The 20931-nt window shown below is 42.3% G+C and overlaps 1 protein-coding gene across 1 annotated transcript in view; it reads left to right on the forward strand.

Annotated features, from left to right (window-relative positions):
- Nucleotides 1–689: 689 nt before the first annotated feature.
- Nucleotides 690–20931, forward strand: part of LOC117424524 (large neutral amino acids transporter small subunit 1-like) — a 46156-nt gene continuing 25914 nt past the window's right edge. Inside the window, exons 1-2 of the mRNA XM_034040925.3 lie at nt 690–1548; nt 20521–20646. Coding sequence (XP_033896816.2) covers nt 957–1548; nt 20521–20646 — 718 coding nt within the window. The 5' untranslated portion in view covers nt 690–956. The remainder of the gene's footprint in view (nt 1549–20520; nt 20647–20931) is intronic.

Genomic DNA, 20931 nt, shown 5'->3' on the forward strand with positions numbered 1-20931 from the left:
GTTAAAATAACGCTAGAATATATTTAGTTGGAAAACAATAATATAAAATATATATCTCGTTTTTTGAATGATTCAAATTTCCCTGCAGATGGATTTTTTTTCATAAGTTTTGTTTTGGTTAAGTGATTTTATTTTTATTTATTTATTTATTGGGGGGGGGGGGGGGGGGGGGTTGCAAGCCAACAGTGTGATTTTGCAAGTTGTATTTGGTTGTACAGAGTAGTGGCAAAAAAAAGCAGTGTGTGCAAGGCTCTCGTTTCCTTCTGCATTGTGCGTGAGAGTTCAGGGTGAGAGGTAAGGGCTGGATGTTTTAGTTACAGAAATTAGGATTTAAGGTTTTGTGCTCGTTATACTAGTTTTACTCAAAGTGATTCCTGTTCTGGTATTTATGAATGGGGAAAAATAAGAGACGCACTTCTTTCTTGTATGATGACCAAGAAAAATAACTTTCAATTATACAAATGTAGCAAACAGTACAATGTGTAAACTTGAACGATTGTAAGGTCTTGATGGCTGTCCAAAGTACCCCCATCACTCTATTGTTCCTTCTTGGGTCACAATGTCAAAACGTGCAGTACAGTAGTATGTTTTAAATAAACTCTCCAGTCACTACTAAGAAGCTGATATTTTCAATATTTAATTTCCCAAGCACGTGTCAACTTGGTCTTGGACACCAGATGGCGCAACGTCCTTCATTTCCATTCCATTGTTTGTCGTGCTCGTTTTTGTCCGATAATCATCGAGTGGGGGGTGTACTGACGCTACTATCATAAAAAGGAGGAGGAAACGGTGACGCTTAGCCTAAACTGTAAAGCGTAACATATAATCGTACGAAAACAGTTACCGCGGTGCGTTCACTACAGAGTGTTGTGTGTGTTTTAGGCACCCCATCTTACTGTTCGGAGACGCGTGATTTTATTATAATAATCGAACATTCCTTAATATCAGCGTAAGCAATGTACAACTTAAAAAAACGAAATTCAAATTTGTCTGCGGACCGGGCAGAGGAGGATAGCCAGGCGATGGAAAAGATGCTGGGTTCTGGCGGCGGCAGAAACGGGGACACGGGGGTACACGACTCCCCGAATCCAGAGTGCTCGCCGGGGAGCCCAGACAAAGATGCCAGCGAGGGAGATGGAGTCGCTCTAAAAAGAACCATAACACTGGTCAATGGCGTTGCCATAATTGTCGGTACCATCATCGGTTCTGGGATCTTCATAACCCCTACGGGGGTGATCAAGGAGGCCGGCTCTGTGGGGTTAGCTCTTATCATCTGGGCTGTCTGCGGAGTCTTCTCCACTATCGGTGCTTTGTGCTATGCTGAACTGGGAACAACCATCTCTAAATCCGGCGGTGATTATGCCTACATTCTGGAGGTCTACGGGTCCTTGCCAGCTTTCCTAAAGCTGTGGATCGAGCTGCTCATTATCCGCCCCTCTTCGCAGTACATCGTGGCTTTCGTGTTTGCCACCTACCTCCTCAAACCCATCTTCCCCGACTGTCCGGTACCAGAGTCTGGAGCCAAACTTGTGGCTTGTCTCTGTATATGTAAGTATTGCCTTTCTCTTAACAAGCCAATTGTTGAGACAGGATGCACAGTAAAAAGGCGTTATAATGTTGATGACATTACATTTCTGTTAATTAGCTTACTTTTTATTTAAGTAAAAACAAGCAACATATTTATATTTAGAATATTGAGTCAACAAACACTGTTCTGTCCACATGTGCGTTTTACTACACGATACAAATAAGGAAGTTCTCCTAATGCTGCTCTTACTACAGTGTTTCATCATACAAGTACACGTGGGTCTAATACCAGGAACTGATTTAAATTGTCGTTATTTCATCATCCCATTTATACACTAACTGTGGAAAATACCAGAGGTACAGAAATGTGAAAATAGTTTTGAATACACGGTTTTATTTTCCTATGAAATGTATCGACTTGCTACAGTCAAACTGTATTAACGTAGACCACAAATACAGAAACCAGACAAGCGGTCTATTCTGTTAATGTATATTCGCCATGTTGCCCGTGTTCACATAGCCCGTATCATGAGTATCCCGTATAAGGTTTGACATTGGTGTACAAGGTTGAAATGTAAAAGTACGTGCCAAAACTCTAGAATCTATCAGCTGAACTGAAACGTCTTCCACAGTAATAGCAAAACGCACTAAATAACTTCCATTTCCTCTGCCTGGTTTCTGCAACCATTAAGCATTGTACTTGCTCATCCTCCCTCTGCTGCCAATGTAATGGTGCCCTGTACAATGAACCAAAGTATATATTGGAAATTATACTTGTTGTTTTGTTTAACAGCAGCACATACAAAGTTAAAGACAACAGAACAAAACCATAACAATTTGAAGGAAAAGTTAATCTGACCATTAAGTTACACATGACAAGATTCTTCATAGCATCCTAAAAAATGATCTTCCATATATTTGACTAGTAATTAGAGGGTTAATAATACAGTGACTTTGTATGTCTATCCATCATTCACAAATTACTTGAGAGACAGCAAGGAGTAGCTACCGTGCATTTAGGTCACGTACCACAGTCACTCGCAACCCATGATACCTCCCCCACATCTAGTCCTGCTTTTTAACAATACCTTGTTCAAAAAAAGGATCAGATGCCAGCAATTATGCCCATGCAAAACCAGGATTTATCCCAGTATGCACTAGTTGAACACAATTAGCATTTTATTAAGCCCTCTATCCATGTACAAGCAAAGCCTGGCACGCCTGCACAGCATGATGCAACACAGCTGTGTCTGTACTGCTCTGGTGCTGCCTGCATTGCTGTAGCTCCCCGCCCACACCCATACACGTGCTCATGTTAGCATGAGGCTGTTCATTTAGCACTCTGCATCAACCAGGTTCTATACAAACCAGATAGCACTGAATTATTACTTCTGCTTCTGTTTCTGATTTCCATAGTTTTAGTTTCAAGGGAATAAAGACAGATTAAACATCCATGTTCTGGGACAGGTCGAACAAAGGCGCTATAAATTATTCTCTTACTTTGGCTCTGGGTGGGACTGTATTTAACAGTGTTCGATCCAATTACTTTTAAAGTACCTCTGGTGTTTCCATCCTCTCGTTTTGGCTTAATTTGGCTTTTCTATTCACAGCCCACACAATTTGTTTTCACACCTGGCTTCCTGGCTCCTGTTATTTTACACCTCGTTGCACTGTTGTTCATTAGAAAGTAGATCAGATGTTTGTTTTTTTTAAAATATTGCTTTAGGCATGGGTGTCCGTAGTTGGCCTTTCCAACTTGGCTTTTGTTCCAAATTTGTTCCAAGTTGTTTAATTGAACCGATTAATATTCCACTACACTCTAAACCAGTTAACTATTCCATGTTCCCACCTATTAAACCTGGAGCGGAATGTCCTATAAAGCAGATATTTTCATATGAGGTCACCAACCTTAAACCCATGGTGCACCACACCTTTACATTTGGTGCCAAGGTATTGTTAATTTGCGTGCATGTTTCTTGAATAATCATGTCATTGGATGCTTGACAAAGATGTCTGGTTTCTTTGAACCGTTTAGGGTACTTGTATTATCCCATTAATTTCAAATGGAATCCTTTTATTTTCTCTTGAGCCAGTTCATAAAATAGTTATAACTTATAGTTTCAACAGAGACTTTGGGATTTAACATCAAAGACATTTTTTATGAAGGCTACACCATAGAAACTCTGAAATCTGTAAGCAAAGCTGTGCGAATCATTACTGACATGACATTTTATTTCAGCTCTTCAGTAAATCTATGCAAAAGTTTAACATTGTTTATGCTGATTTGAATATTGCATCCCTGTACTTTTTCAGGGATGGAAATAAGACCCCTAATGCATAGCAGTTTCACCCATTCCAGGTTTTACTACAAGCTTCATTAGCCATAGTGTATAGGTAGCAAGCTCAGGTGTGTCTTATTAAAATCCTAGTAACCAGGAAGGGATCAAACTGCTATGCAACAGGAGTCGTATTTCCATCCTTGTATTTAGTCAGAACAAGTGTTATTCTCAGAAGCGAGCTGGTTCACGGGGTGGAACTAGGCCATCTGCTGTGATGATTTAAGACATGAAGTTAGTAACGTATAACATATAAAAGAGAGGTTCCGTCCTTCAAAGGCCCTACGCATATAAAGAGGGGCTCTGTCACTCAAACAGGAGGGGGGCCACCGTCTTTGAGGTGACCCGACATACAAAGAGGGGCACCGTCTTTGAGGTTACCCGACATACGAAGAGGCTCGCGAACTGGAAAGAAAACAAGTTAGTAGATGTTAGAACAACATAATAGAAGGGGGGTTCCGTCACTGAGGAGACCCGACAATCAGGAGAGGGGTCATCGTCTTTGAGGAGACCCGACAAACAAGAGGGGTTCCACCGCTTGGGGCCTCACGTAAATAGAGGCATCAATACCTGAAAGAAAAAAAAGACAAGGAATCGTGCATGCTAAAGGAGGGGTTTGGCCGGGGGTCCCCTCTGACTCACAGAGAACCCTCCTCTATGAGGTAAATGAAGCGATGCTTAACAAACGGTTGAAGAAAGTGGAATCACTAACCATCCAGAGGAGACCGATGCAAAGGCGGTTTGAGATTCTAGAGGAGGAGGAGGAAACGAAAAAACACAAGACAACTAGAAGGAAGTGACTGAGGTTTAAATAGAATAGATTTAATTAGTGGAAGAAGATGATAGGGCATATGGGCCTAGTACCTCCCCCTAAACCACACCTAAAGGTTAACATTTAGTTTTTTCGGGTCATATGTCAATTCTCCCCCGGGTCTTTTAGAACGCATGACTTTGTGTAGTGCTCATGTGACGGATCTTTTGTTAGCAAAGTTATTTTATGAAAGGATTCCAGTTGAGCTTAAAACTCTTTTATAAGCTGCTTAATGTATCGGCAAAAATGGAATAGAAACTAGAAAATATCAACCACAGCATCACAAGTTGGGACAATCACTTTCTCAGAGTCACGGTGCAAGACAAATGTTAAGATATTCTCCTTGCACTTACTGAAAAGATAGCGTGTATGTAAAATACCATGCATCTCCCTGCAGTGTTCGTCAGTTCATACTATTTATTTCAAAATACGTTGGCAACCTCGTTCCAGTGTAGCTACCATTGTCCCTTGGAACAGAGCTCCAGCATTGCCTTTGTAGTGCTACTGTGGCTCTCCAATGCTGCTCTGGATCACTTAGTCACTGTTGGCTTACCATCTCACAGTTCAGTATTGTGGCTGTTGAAGTTGTCAGTGGACAAACTCTCAAGACAGAAATGCAATATCTGTTCCCTGTTGCAGAGGGCTGAAGCTCTGTTCTTCGCTTTATGATGGTCAGTTTTTCAGAGTTAAATCCCTCATGGAAGCAGCAGCTGCGTGTGACAGAATGGGAATGTCCTTGAGTTTTTTATGAAGTGGAAGTGGTCGGTCTGCTGCCCAAAATCCATTCAGGGTACATCAAAGTGGCATTCTATTGCCTGGTTTGTTTTTTTTGTTAGGTTTGCATGCATCTGTAACTACAAAGCACTGGTGCATTAAGAAATACTAAAAGTATTCAGACTTTGAAGACCTTTTAATACTTAGTTAAAACATTTGTCATTGGATTTGACAAGCTTTCTTTTAGTGTTCCTAGGTTTGCATGCATTTGATTGTGGACTGGATCAACTGTGTCAGTGATGTGAAATTAAGCCTGTCCTTTAGAAATAATTTTGGAGAAGTATACAAAGCTAGCGAATCCTTTGATAATTACAGGAATTCGCCATCATGGACTTTTTACATACCATTACAGTTAAAGTCTTATGATTAACGTGTATTTCCATGGTGCTATTAAACATTCCTGTAGGACTGGTTCTGTGACATGCCTTTAAAGTTATTTCCACAACTGCAAACCACAGTGTGTGCTAATACTTACACGGGTATGGCACTTATCACTTATACTATTAGATTGATAGGAGGCTGTGTGGTACAGTGGTTAAAGAAAAGGGCTTGTAACCAGGAGGTCCCAGTTCAAATCCCACCTCAGCCACTGACTCATTGTGTGACCCTGAGCAAGTCACTTAACCTCCTTGTGCTCCGTCTTTCGGGTGAGATGTAATTGTAAGTGACTCTGCAGCTGATGCATAGTTCACACACCCTAGTCTCTGTAAGTCTCCTTGGATAAAGCTGTCTGCTAAATAAACAAAATAATAATAATTGATTTGTACACCTTCATTTTGATCACACAAACCAGATGATTCAATACAGACATATGTTTTGTATTGGATGAACAGCAAAATAAGTACTGTGTTACTTAAAATATGCTGTTGGTTTGGTTAACCTGTAATTTTTGTAAAATCATGTAAAATCATTTTAAAAATACATAGCTTGAGTGTTTTGCACTTCCATTTGCTATAGCCTATATCTCAAATGTGCCATTTGAAAGAAACATGTTCTAGTATTTTAACACATGATACCTGGTACTGCACTAGGTTTAAGAAATCTGTTTGCAAGCCATATCCTATAAACCAGCTGTGTTGGCTACAACATGAGTTTCTTTATAAAACCGCACATTTGAGACCTTTCTTGTGAAAACATGCAAAACGGGCCTCTATACTCAAGTGTCGGTACCAACATTTCTTAATAAGGAACGTTTAAGGCACGTTTAAAGAATATGTGCGATACTCAAAACACTCCTTTCTCACATTCCGACTATTTAAGGAAAATAATTCTGCTGTTTTTCACAATTTCGACGATTGACAAAATTCCGACAGTTTGACTTCTTATCGCCTCATTAACTGGTCATGTAGGAGTTCGAAGTGATACACAAAAGTTTTAGTCATGTTTAAGGAGACTTTTTTCCTTAAAAATCAACCGACAGGTTTGGTCTGCCGTAAAAAGCATATGAACTGTATTTTGTCTCCGTAAACAAGGATTCCCTTTCAAGTCGAAGACGACCACCAACATTAAGTATGGGATATTATTATTATTATTATTATTATTATTATTTATTTCTTAGCAGACGCCCTTATCCAGGGCGACTTACAATCGTAAGCAAATACATTAAGTGTTACAATACAAGTAATACAATTAGAGCAAGAAATACAATAACTTTTGTTCAAGCAAAGTACAAGTGTGACAAACCACAATTCAATAATACAGCAGATAATAGTGATAGTTACATCAGGATATGATTAAATACAAAATACTACAGGTTAAACACTTGGCAGATTACAGTATTCTGAAGTACAGAATTAAATGCAGTAAAATAGGGGGCAGATAAGAGCAAAATAAAGCACATTTAAATGAAGGGTGATGGTGTCCCAGGATACAAACAGAGGAGTTCTACAGGTGCTGTTTGAAGAGGTGAGTCTTAAGGAGGTGCCGGAATGTGGTCAGGGACTGGGCAGTCCTGACATCTGTAGGAAGGTCATTCCACCACTGCGGAGCAAGGGTGCAGAAGGAGCGGGCTCTGGAGGCAGGGGAGCGTAGCGGAGGTGGAGCCAGTCTTCTAGTGCAGGCGGAGCGGAGAGGTCGAGTGGGGGTGTAGGGAGAGATGAGGGTCTGGAGGTAGCTGGGTGCAGTCTGGTCAAGGCATCTGTAGGCTAGTACAAGAGTCTTGAACTGGATGCGAGCGGTGATCGGGAGCCAGTGGAGCGAGCGGAGTAGTGGAGTAGCGTGGGCGAAGCGAGGCAGAGAGAACACCAGACGGGCAGCAGAGTTCTGGGTGAGCTGGAGCGGACGGGTGGCGGACGCAGGGAGGCCAGCCAGGAGGGAGTTGCAGTAGTCTAGGCGGGAGAGTACCAGGGCCTGGACCAGGAGCTGGGTAGCGTAGTTGGTGAGGAAGGGTCAGATTCTTCGGATGCTGCTCAGGAAGAATCGGCAAGTGCGTGCCAGAGTGGAGATGTGCTGGGAATAAGAGAGGCAGGGGTCCAGGGTGACTCCGAGGTTCTTAGCGGAGGAAGAGGGAGAGAGTGTGGTAGATTCCAGAGGAACAGAGATAGAGAGATCAGAGGAGGGGGAGGAGGAGGGAAAGAAAAGGAGGTCAGATTTAGAGAGGTTGAGTTTGAGGTGATGCGAGTGCAGGAGGAAATAGCAGACAGACAGGTAGAGATACGGGAGGAGATGGTGGAGTCAGAGGTGGGGAAGGAGAGGAAAATCTGAGCATCATCAGCATAGAAATGGTATGAGAAACCATAGGATGCGATGAGGGGGCCCAGGGAGCGGGTGCAGAGAGAGAATAGGAGAGGACCCAAGACTGACCCTTGGGGGACTCCAGTTAAGAGAGGGTGAGGTGTGGAGGTTGCTCCACGCCAGGTTACCTGGTAAGTGCGGTTGGAGAGGTAGGAGGAGAACCAGGCCACAGCAGTGCCAGAGATCCCCAGGTCAGCGAGAGATGATAGTAGAATAGAGTGATCGACAGTGTCAAAGGCAGCAGAGAGGTCGAGGAGAATTAGGACAGAGGAGAGAGAGGCAGCACAGGCAGAGTTTAGTGAGTTGGTGACAGACAGGAGGGCGGTTTCAGTGGAGTGAGCAGAGCGGAAGCCAGATTGGAAAGGGTCAAGCAGAGAGTGGTTGGACAGGAAAGCAGAGAGCTGGCGGTGAACAGTCCGCTCGAGGGTTTTGGAGAGGAAGGGTAGGAGGGAGACAGGACGGTAGCTCTGGAGGGAGGTGGGGTCGAGGGTAGGTTTTTTGAGGAGGGGAGTGATGGAGGCTTTTTTGAAGGCAGAGGGAAAGATACCAGAAAGTAGAGAGGTGTTGAGGAGGGAGGAGATGAAGGGGAGTAGAGCAGGAGCAGCAGCTTGAAAGAGGTGAGTGGGGAGGGGGTCCAAGGCACACGTGGTGGGTTTGTGACCCTGGAGCAGGGAGGAGAGGTCAGAGTCTGAGAGGGGCAAGAAGGTGGAGAAGGAGGGCGAGTTAGTAGGGGATGTAGTGGGTGTAGGGGTTGGAGCAGGAGGGGGTGCTTGAGGTAGGTAATACTGAGCTCTCTATATCAGAGCTGCCGAAGGCCCCTTCCTGTGATGACGCACTCGGTCCCGCCAACCGAGGGTATAAAACCGTCAGTCACCGGAAGATCTCCCTCTTTTTCCTTCTCAAGACGGTAAGGTAGGACCTCTGTGTCTAGAACTGAGCGTGTTGATAGGAAGAGCCCTCGAGTCGATTTGGGTCTGTTATAGTTCTAGCATTCGTGCTGAAAGCTGGCTTGCCGCTTTCCCGGAATCAACGACTCTTGAAAAAAGGCCGAGTTTTTTGTCTTTCTGTCTTTCAGCATCCCCCCCTGGGCGGGCCGCTCTCTCTTTGCTGTCTGTTGTATGTGAGCGGCTGTCTGTGCAGCCACCCGCGAGTGAGTTGACTTTTCCTATAGAGAGTCACACAAGTATCCTCCTCGGGGCTAGGCCTGCCGTATCCCCGCTGTCGAGTGACCCAGCCACGCTCCCTTCCTCGGGGCTAGGTACTACCGTATCCCCGTCCGAGCTGAGTCGCCGGCCGAACCTGACCGCTGCGGTGTGTCGGTTCATGTGCGTTCGGTGTGCTCTCTCTCCTTTTCTTCCTTCTTGTAAACTAATTTTTGCTTGACAAAAACTTCACCCACCGCGGCTTTGGCCTTTGTCCCCCCCTGGTACACGCCTTGCGCTGACCAGGTGTGTGTGTTGACCACGCGGTCTGGGTACGCACTTTGCATAGCGTCCTCTCCGGTGCTACAGCACTGCGGCGCACGCATAGCCTGATTCTCTTGGCACAGGCTGCGTATTATCCGACGCCAGCGTAGGAGCTTACGCACACGGTACTTGGAAACCCATATCCCCGGAACATACGTTTGGGCCAGCTGTGGAAGAGATTCTGCAGAAATCTCTTCGAGACCAGGAGGCTTCCCGTCAGGTGGCTGCGCTGCTCCCTCCCCGCGCTCCGGCATGTAATAGGTCGAGCCGTTGGCGGGCTACCAGAACGGTTCCAGTCCCCACAGCCCCAAGGGGTGACCTAAGGCATCGCCTTCAGAGTAACAGGGCCCAGCCAGCAGGTAAAGGAAACGCAGGCTGTGGTCGATCCACGTACCAGCGTCTCAGGGGTCGCCCTCAGGGCCAGCGCGATACGCGCTCAACGTTGATTTGTTCCCAGTCTCGAGAGGGAGCTCTAGCCCACACGGCAATTGTGACGGAGCATCTGGTCAGGCTGGGTTTAGCCTTGAACGATGCAAAGAGTCGGCTCGCACCAGTGCAATGCACCACGTATTTGGGGTTGCATCGCATAGCCTTCAGGCTTTTAATATGGGCCCAAGCCAACCTGCTGTCCCTGCGGGCGACGCACATTCCGGGAGTGGTAAACTTAGCAGCGGATCTCCTCTCCAGGAGAGGTCCGCATCTGTCAGAGTGGCATCTCCACCCCCAGACGGTGGAGCGCATTTGGGAACGGTTTGGGAAGGCACAGGTCGATCTGTTTGCGTCGGCGGAGACGACACATTGCCCCCTATGGTACACCCTCCATCGCTCAGGCGGTCCACTAGGCGTAGACGCCCTAGCACACGTTTGGCCCAAAGCGTTTTTGTACGCTTTTCCTCCTATACCGTTGCTCCCGGCTTTCCTAGAGAAAGTCCGGTCGGAGAAAGCGTCAGTTCTTCTAGTGGCCCCCAGGTGGCCCAGGAGGATATGTTTTGCGACCCTCTGCCAGATGCTGGACGGCCAGCCTTGGGAGATCCCGCTTCGCCTGGATCTCCTCACTCAGGCACAGGGCTCCCTTTGGCACCCGGATCCGGGCAGGTTCCAGTTGTGGGCCTGGCCCCTGAAAGGGACCGCTGGCTAGCCCTGGGGCTGTCGGACACGGTTGTGAGCACTATGCAGAATGCTAGGGCAGACTCCACTAGGTCAGTTTATACCTACAAGTGGAAGTGTTTTCAAGCCTGGTGCCTGGCTAGGAGCCATGACCCCGTTACTTGCCTGATGCCAGTTATATTGCAGTTCTTGCAGGAACTGTTTGAGGCTGGAAGGTCCCCTTCCACGCTGAAGGTGTATCTGGCAGCTATATCTGCTTGTCATACCCCCGTAGATTCTAAGTCTCCGGGTGCGCATTTTTTGGCTGCGCGCTTTCTCAAAGGCGCACGGAGATTACATCCTCCGAGAAGGACTATTCTTCCAGAGTGGAGCCTTAACATGGTACTGGAGGCTCTTACAAAGGCCCCATTTGAGCCTTTAGACTCCATAGAACTGAAGTATCTGTCTATGAAGACAGCCTTCCTTTTGGCTATCACCTCTGCTAAGCAGGTCAGTGAGCTGCAGACGCTGTCTGTGCACAGCTCCTGCATGCGTGTGTGGGAGGATGGAAGCAGAGTTTCGCTGCGCACCAACCCCGCTTTCCTCCCCAAGGTGATTACAGCTTTTCATATAAACCAATCTGTGGAACTGGAGTCTTTTCACCCGCCTCCGTTTACTTCACAGGAGGATGAGAAACTAAATTTCCTCTGTCCAGTGCGGGCATTGAGGTTTTATGTACTTCAGACAAAAGCTTTGCGTAAATCGAATCAGCTTTTTGTTTGTTATGGTACACGGACCTTGGGACAGCCCCTCTCTAAGCAGCGTCTGTCACACTGGATTGCGGACACGGTGTCGACTGCATATGGTGATGCTGGGTTACCCCCACCTGGTAGAGTAGCTGCGCATTCGACTAGGTTGGCTACATCGTGGGCCCTTTTTAAAGGCACTTCGATGTCTGAGATTTGTGCTGCGGCTAGCTGGGCTACGCCGCATACTTTCACCAGATTCTACCGCATTAATGTGGTGATCCTGCTGTACCATCTGTGGGCACAAGGGTCCTTGAGGGTGTAAGTTCGCACTGCTAACCTCTGGTTAGACAGCGTTGTGCGTCCCTCATATGCTGCCGTTCCTTCTCCCTCGCGACGGCTCTGGTATACATTATCCCATACTTAATGTTGGTGGTAGACTTGAAAGGGAACGTTAGGTTACCTACCGTAACCCTGGTTCCCTGAAAGAGAAGACGACCACCAACCATTAGGTCGCTCCGGTCGCCCTCACGGGTTCGGCGGAAAAAGAGGGAGATCTTCCGGTGAGTGACGGTTTTATACCCTTGGTTGGCGGGACCGAGTGCGTCATCACAGGAAGGGGCCTTCAGCAGCTCTGATATAGAGAGCTCAGTATTACCTACCTCTAGGGCACGGAATATCCCATACTTAATGTTGGTGGTCGTCTTCTCTTTCAAGGAACCAGGGTTACGGTAGGTAACCTAACGTTTGTGCTGTTGTGCGCAGTGGCGGAGGAAGAGGAAGATGGGCCCCACTGCAGGACCTTATTGTAGCCCCACCCTCCCCAAACGTTAATGTAATCCTTATTTATAAACATCAAACATACCAAATCAAGTGTTCAATATTGAACTATATTTAATTGTCAGAATGTCATGTATGAAACAGTACGTAATAACAACGTTTTCTACTCACCTACTTTATTTTATATTGCGTACATCTACATCCAACACTACATTGTTTTTTAATCGTAAACGAACAGGTTTAAACTCTAGTCCTACCAGGATTACCCAGTTCTGCGATCACTAAAATTATTACAAAATTCACAATTCTGCACAGACATTTGCATAAATTGTCTCACATAGGAAACCGTTTTATTTATTTATTTATTTATTTATTTATTTATTTATTATTATTATTATTATTATTATTATTATTATTATTATTATTATTATTATTATTATTATTATTATTATTATTATTAAATCATTAATACAGCCATGTTAATTTTCTGTGGTTTATTTTGATGCCCACACCAGCACCCGACAGATTCCGTCTAAACCAGTGTTGCGCAAAGTTTTTAAATGCCACCCCCCTTTTTTTAGCAAACATTTTGTAGTGCCCCCTCCCCCCATATTAAAACGTTAGACCATAACTTTATATTGTAACAGTTTTTTCCCCCGATTTTGTGTAAATTGCGTATTTTTTTCCTTAACCACAAAAAAGTCCAGATTTAGCTAAATACATACGCGTATCACAAATTCAACATTTAAAGTCAGTCTTGAAATCTTTTTTTTTTTTTTCACTTCGAGTGAACATTTTGACATGTTAAACCTGGGTTTTTAACAAATAAATCAGTGAATTTAAATATTTTGTTTACACTTGGCAAGTCAACATTTAGCCAACATTACTAACAAATAAATCCGTGAAACAGTTACCTGACATCAATCTGAAAAACATTATCGTTCAGTAATTAAATTTTAGGTTTTCACAAAATACAGTATGCACATCGGGAGCAGCGAACGACACAAATACAGCACGAGTACAAAAAACTAGCTAGTCATGAAAAGACTGTCTCCTTTTGCTCCTTTTGTGGAGACGAAATAAAATAAATAAAACACAGAAGAGCATGGGAACACCACACACTAAAGGAAACAGTTTAGGGAATACCACCGGCTTGTAAAAGAGCTAATGTGATTATTATTATTGGTCAACATTATTAAAACAAAGAAGCGTCATTTTACAGAAATACGAAACCAGTGTGTGGCACTCCACGTCACTGACTAAAATTAAGGTGAAATAAAGAGAGACATACCATCAATTTCCAATTGTTCTGCTATTTCTTGACATGTGCGACCTTTTTATTGTCTTTATAACCACAGACACTGGCATCACAAAGAACATTATATTTTTCGACTTTAATAATTAAATTCTCATTGATGTAGATTTTTTGTATTTCTTTCTGTGGTAATCTCTGCGTGAGCGAGACACTGACAGTCTGACCCGCTACCTTTGACTTTATTTCTGATTGGTCCATTGTTGCGACGCGAATAGAACATAGCAAACTACAAATAAAACAAATGTATTTCTATAATTGCTCACTTCATGCACGCCACTCGCTTCGCTTGTGTTGTGCATTACTCCATTAAATCAATAGTTTTATTTATTTTTGATTCGCAAGCTCGCGTCCGGTGAGCATAGCTCTTAACATGCAAGCAGCATTGACGTGTGATTTGGCAGTGTATGTTGCAGAGCTGCGTTTACACTCCAACTTTTAAGACTGTTTGTTAACATTTATGTATTTAGCTAAATCTGGACTTTTTTGGTTAAATATCGGAAAAATTACGCGATTTACATTAATACAGGACATTTTGTTTTACACTTATCGGCACTGTTCACTGCAGTTTCACTGACACACTCGCCACTTCAAACACAATTTATCCGGTTCTAGTACAATTCCTACCTAGAGTAATCGCCAACGGCTCATTTGAAAGGTAAGAACGGCCTAATTAGCAGTCATTTATGTATTTATTTAAAATGTTTGGGTTTTTTTTTTTTTTTATAAACAGAACTGCCTCTTTAGTCACGCCCCCCTTAGTGACACTTCACGACCCCCCAGGGGTGCGCGGCCCCAAGTTCGCTCACCACTGGTTTAAACTACAGAATGAATCGTGCACGCAGAATATAACTGCAAATGTCTGTGCTGAATAGTACCCCAAAACCTTCCATGAAGACGTCCCTCGTACCAGCCTTCGGGGGAAGAAAGTTAGGATAATTAAGACAATAGTGATACCTGTTGAAATGAGGGAGGATACAATCTGAATTATTGGCACCGCACACCGGCAGCTATAGTGATACAAATGTGTAACATCTGCAAATTATAAATGCGAGGGATATTATCATTGTTAAAAAAATAAAAAAATAAAAACTTTTGAACCCCTCCGTGGCCCTCTGAGTGCGGGGGCCTGTGCAGTTGCACCTGCTGCACCTGGTATTGCTCCGCCACTGGTTGTGCGCTTGTGTTGTAGCAGTTATATGGAGAATGCTAACACTTTTTCTGTTAGTTGCTGTCTGGAAAATGATTCTTACTATTTTATGAGTACTTGCTTACTGCATTTTACGTGATGAATGACTCGCAAAGCCAAGCATTACTGATGTATGAAAATAATAATGATTTGTGGGGATTTTATGCAACAGCAGGGTCTTTTCAAATAGCCAGATATTTTTTGTCATTCCCCGTGGCCTGTATCAAGTAACAGTTGCGTTACTTCATAAGGCAGTCAATTCTATAAATATTCTCTGCACTGACTCCAGCGTCAAAATAAATCTGCGTTATAATATTGTTGAATTTCCATCAGTGCTGGGATTGCACATAGCCTGTGTGGCATGGACGGCTTCTGATGGGGCTGCTGCAGTGTGAATAGAAAGGGAACCCAACTCTGTGATGTATATTAATGTATGAATAAAATATCATGAAGGTCTATATTTGAAAAAAAAGTTACAAAAATTGTATTGTAACGCATTTGTTGCAGATGGATGTAAATCAGCAACTTATTATTTCTATATAGACTCAATGTCAAGCTTTTATAAATATTGTATTCACTTAAAAATCACCCTTAGATTAAACATGTTGGTGTTTTTGCTGTCAACACATGCCGCAGAAAGTGCCCACTGTAAAAATCGAATACCAGACAAATACACGTATAGTAATCGTATTATAATTATATATATATATATATATATATATATATATATATATATATATATATATATATATATATATATATATATATATATATATATATATATATACTGTTGATGTGGGTTTTAAATGAAGTTTTTAAATTATTACAAACATATATTTTATTTTCAGGATGGTTTTTTTTAAATAAATGGTGACGCAAACCAAGGGAGCTCGTTTTCAGCCAGTTCCTGTAAAAACGACTATCCCAGTAATAAATTCCCTTTAGAAACAGTTGAATCGTAGTTCATCGCTTTTGCTGATCTGTTTTCGTCTTGGTTTCCTGGGAGGAAGGCAATCTACTTGTTAATATACATTTTCTTTTCACTGATTGAATCCTAGATAGACTGATTGTACCGAAGGATATAAGGAGGAATGTGTGCTCACTGAATTATCTTATTTTAGGAGATTTTGTTTGAGTATCGCTTTGATTTTCCGACAAAGTGCGTGCAAAAAAAAAATTGTCACAGAATCAAGTATTATTATTATTATTTGTTTATTTAGCGACTTACAGAGACTAGGGTGTGTGAACTATGCATCAGCTGCAGAGTCACTTACAATTACATCTCACCCGAAAGACGGAGCACAAGGATGGATGTTAAGAGACTTGCTGTGGGTCACACAATGAATCAGTGGCTGAGGTAGTTAGGTTAAACTCCATCACTACCAATCAACACGTATCTAATATTGTTTTTCCACATATGAATGGACAGCATCTGTCTGCTTTGAGGACAGATGTAACAAAACTGCTGTGCCCACAACATTTATGGTTTGAGGTATGCGTATTGGGGTTTGACGTGCATGTTAAGAAGCTGCTGCCTAATTCAAGCTGGATCCGTTTCAAATTTTAGGAATAACAGTAGGAGTAAGAGCTTCACGAACAGAATCTGTGCACGTCGAAGCCACGTTCTATTAAAGTTAGCTGGTACTTTGCGAACGTTTCGGCAATCGCTGTGCTGACGGAAATAGTATCTACAGAAGGTCAGCACATCAGCACAAAACAAGCCAGGTTTATTTGCCTTGAAATCATAAAAAGAAAAGAAAATTGACAGAACTGGGTGGTGCAAGCCATCGGGAGACGCGTCAAAAATCACACTGGACATTTCCATCAATGCGTTCCATGTAAGTTTACCAACTAAAGCATCACCATTTTTCTGTCAAATACTTACGATTAAGATTGTCGGCGTTAGGCAGTGTTTTAGCTAATGGACAGACTGTCGCACAGTCACCGATACATACCTCTGCAATAAACAGTGGCTGTCCAGCAAAGCACAGCGCTCTGACAAACTCATTAACAGTCATTCTGCGCTCTCTTTTTATTAAAGCGTGTGTAAAAGCCGCATAAATGTCACTGTCGCAGGTCACTTTCTATTTTTAGTTTAATGTGTTGCTTATTTTTCAGTATGTTCTTTTATTGTCAGCTGGATCATGTACCTTAATGCAGCAGTATTTGCAACACTATGTATACTCTGCCTCATCTGACCCACTTCTGCTATTTTGCATTCGTTTTCTTTTGAATATTCATAAACTAATTTACGTTTTCTGCCCATTTCTCATCCAGTAAAAATATTATATTTTTTGTGTAAATATTTCAATTAAGTTTTTGATCAAGCTGGTAGTTACTGCGCCCAGCAATTGCTACAATAATCAGACTTTGATTGGCCAACATAATCCCGTGATAATATGTTTGTGACGTGACAGTGAACCACGTTTGAACGTTATTTGATCCTCTGACGTCAAAACGTCTGCTGTATCCTTGGATAGAGTGTAGGGCTGCTTATTACAATGTCAGAGTCAAAATAAAACAGCATTTTAATCAAAATGTTGTGTATTTCCTAGAAAATAGTACCGGGAAAATATTGAACAATAGACAAAAATCGGTTATAAATCAGTAAAAACGATGTCCAGTTTTAAAAAAAGAAAATCCTGTAATTTTTCTGTAAAATGCTGAGTGAACCGCAAACGCGGAACACTATGCATACATGAGACAAAGAGGTACATGTAATTCTACTTCTATTCATAATCTCAGCTCATTAACTTACTCCAACAGTTTATCGTTCATTTTGATTGTCCTTTCGCTATAACGAACCCCTCAATATAATGAACAAAGGGCTTGGACCCCAACAGCTTCGTTAATTCAAAGGTGTACTGTAAATATGGCTTAAAGTAATTATTTTAAGTTTGAGCAAGGCAGGAAAATAAGAATGCAACGGCCACATTACAATACATATTTAAAAAGTACTGGGACCTGAATACCATCAATTAGATGTTTTGATAATTACATATGCATAACTTTTTTTTCTATTATATTTCTTTAACACAAAGTTTAGTAAATCTGTAATTTAACAATTTATATGTATAAATTCATTTTTATAGAGACATCTATATATTATATTTTATCAGTTGTACCATTAAGGCAGACTGTACCCCATTAGCATGGATAAGACATTTGCTTTTACACTCCCAAAACCAGCACATACAGTCTTTAGGAGGGTGCTAAATCCAGCACACAAGATAACACTCCCTGTTAATGCTCTAACTGTATAGATAAGAGGGTGTAGCATTTTGGAAACACAAGTGCACTATTCAGTTGTTTGTTTTGAGCATCTTGAATTACGGGTACAAGAAATGCAGGTACAACTTTGCCTGTTTGTTTAAGTGGGATACAGAATGCTTTGCTATCAGTGGGAAGGAAGGCGATTTATTCTGTAAGAGAAACTTGATGATTACCTTTTCTTTTCACTTAACTCCACATGCTTACTGTATGTCACATTTAACTTTTTATTATTATTATTATTATTTATTTCTTAGCAGACGCCCTTATCCAGGGCGACTTACAAGATATCACATTATTTTTACATACAATTACCCATTTATACAGTTGGGTTTTTACTGGAGCAATCTAGGTAAAGTACCTTGCTCAAGGGTACAGCAGCAGTGTCCCCCACTGGGGATTGAACCCACAACCCTCCGGTCAAGAGTCCAGAGCCCTAACCACTACTCCTCAGTTCTGTGGATGAAAGTAGTGGTGATCTACATTTTCACAATACTCTTGAGTTTATTCAGAGCCTTGTAGAATTATAAGCTGTGCCAATATGGAGAAAGTAACACAGACTTTTCCACCGAATAAATTGCAAGAGATCCATCTTCAAAGCTTAATTAAAATTTTCACTCAATACTTTCCAACAGTCTTTAAAATGGCAATGATAAATGTGATGGTTCTCAAAGAGATTCTGCAGTGAGAATGTTGTGTATATTAATAGTGTATGGATCCAGATGTAAATTTAAAAAGTGGCTGGATGGCTGCAGAAAGCCAGATAGGTCACTGACTGGTTCAGCTCAAATGGATAATAATGAATTTTATAATGTACTTATAATGTTTTTGAAATGTGAAACCATTCAGATTGTATCATCCCATGAATCCTTGAAATAAACATTCCTACAAAGTAAAAGTTCTTAGCAGGCCATCAGTCTCATGGTGGTGGACAGGGCTGGTCTTTGTTAGCTTAATCTCCCTCTATCCCAGTGGCACTGTGTTTTAGGTTGGCCTAATCTTCTGTGGCAGACAGACCATGCTGCCTCTGTTACAGTGGGGGTGGGGCACTTCCTGTCTTTAATGAATGATGCAAGCACTGTGCTGTCTGGGTAAGAGGATGTCGGGCTCTGCAGGTGTCTGAGCGTAAAACAGGAACTCAAAGGACTATGAAAGGAAGTATTTTCAACGACCCACCTTTTTTATTTAATTTATTTTTTATGTACACATGTATATTATGCCAAACTACTAGTTACATGACTTCCTCTGCATACACACAGCATCTAATGCCCCCATTGACCCATAATTACTTTTCCCTCTTGGGGAACCGTTTGATGTAATAGTTACAGTTTGCTCTGTTTCCAGGCAGCTTCCTTGGAGATGGCTGATGCATTTTCACAAATTTGCAGGGACATTAGAGCTTTCCATCATTCTGTGTTCATTAATGACTTATTTTTAGATTCCCTCAAGCTGCTGTAATTTAGACATACAGTCCCGTCTGGTTAAGAATTCAAATGAATTGTGGAATGCTTGTTTCTGCGAACAAAAATGATGTCTATCCCCTTCTTTTAAACCTATATTGCCAAGTGATGCTTTTATTTGACTGTACTTTAGGGAACCGGTTTTGATCAAGCACCCACACAGATGTTAGGAAAAAGAAACCTCTTTCTGCTAACTTTTCAGTGAAGCCTTCCTGGAATGTTGTTTTGCGTGCAGTAGTGCAACACGCTGGGTACCTGCAACACAGCAGACGGAACATGCAAATCTATAACTATTAAAGATAAGCAGATATTTCAGGTATTAAAAAAAAAAAAAAAAAATCCAGTTTTAACATCAAATACACCTTTACCATAATGTGATCTTCTTTTTATGGAGTCTTTAATGTGTGACCTAGTAAATACTTTTCTTTTTTTTTTTAAATTTAGTCATCGCCAATTTTTTTACCCCGGTTTTTCTCCCCAATTTATCATTACTAAACAACCATAGCTGTGCCTCGGAATGACACTGCGCTAAAAAAGTCCATAACCCAACAAGCCAAGGACAAACTACTTTCCTCTAAAAAACCATGTCAGGTTTGTGCTTGGGAGTTGAACAGCTGAAAGCCATCTCTCTCAGCAGCTAAAACCTTACTTCGCTGAGAAAGACATCTTTGAGTTTTCTTGGGTGTCCAAGTTTTGGAAAATTGGTGGTTTTTAAATTGGTGTCAACATTTTTAGCTTTTTCTATTGCAGTCAAGCAAGACATATATGTTTACCTATACCTTTTGACCTATTGTATACCTTTTGATGTACACACTGGTGTAAATATCTAAGGGTGTGTTAATGTGCACCTCTGCCTATAAGTGGGGAGCTTCTCTGGCCAACCACCATATTGTAGTGGGGTGTAATTAGCGTACACTTTTGAGGGAATGGAAATGTTTATTTTCTTCTCAAAGTGGATTTTTTGCACCCTTTCCACTTCTGTGGCGTGTTGGGTACAGTGTTTGATTTGCTGTGTGTTTCTGTGTTTCAGTGGTGCTGACAGCAGTGAACTGTTACAGTGTGAAGGCAGCGACCCGTGTTCAGGATGCCTTCGCCGCGGCAAAACTGTTCGCCCTCGGGATCATCATCGTTATCGGCTTTGTTCAGATTGGCAAAGGTAAGCAGCAGGGAGAGCAATGATGTCACTGTTACCAGCTGGGCGCTCGGGTCTATGGGGAGAAACTATAACAAACTTAGTCAAATGTATACATGGCGTGTGTCTGTAATTTTAAACCAACAGTTGGATTTCACTGGTATCAGTCATTCAGTGGCAAGCTGTGCTGTGAATTGCAGGATAACAGGACTTAGAATCCCTATGAAAGTGAATAGCTGAGAGTGTTCAAAACTTGTCATAAATACACTGTACTAAAAAAAGTGAGTGATATTCAGAGATGTTTATATT

This window comes from Acipenser ruthenus, chromosome 19 (assembly GCF_902713425.1).
Source record: "Acipenser ruthenus chromosome 19, fAciRut3.2 maternal haplotype, whole genome shotgun sequence".
In the NCBI taxonomy this organism is placed as follows: Eukaryota; Metazoa; Chordata; class Actinopteri; order Acipenseriformes; family Acipenseridae; genus Acipenser; species Acipenser ruthenus.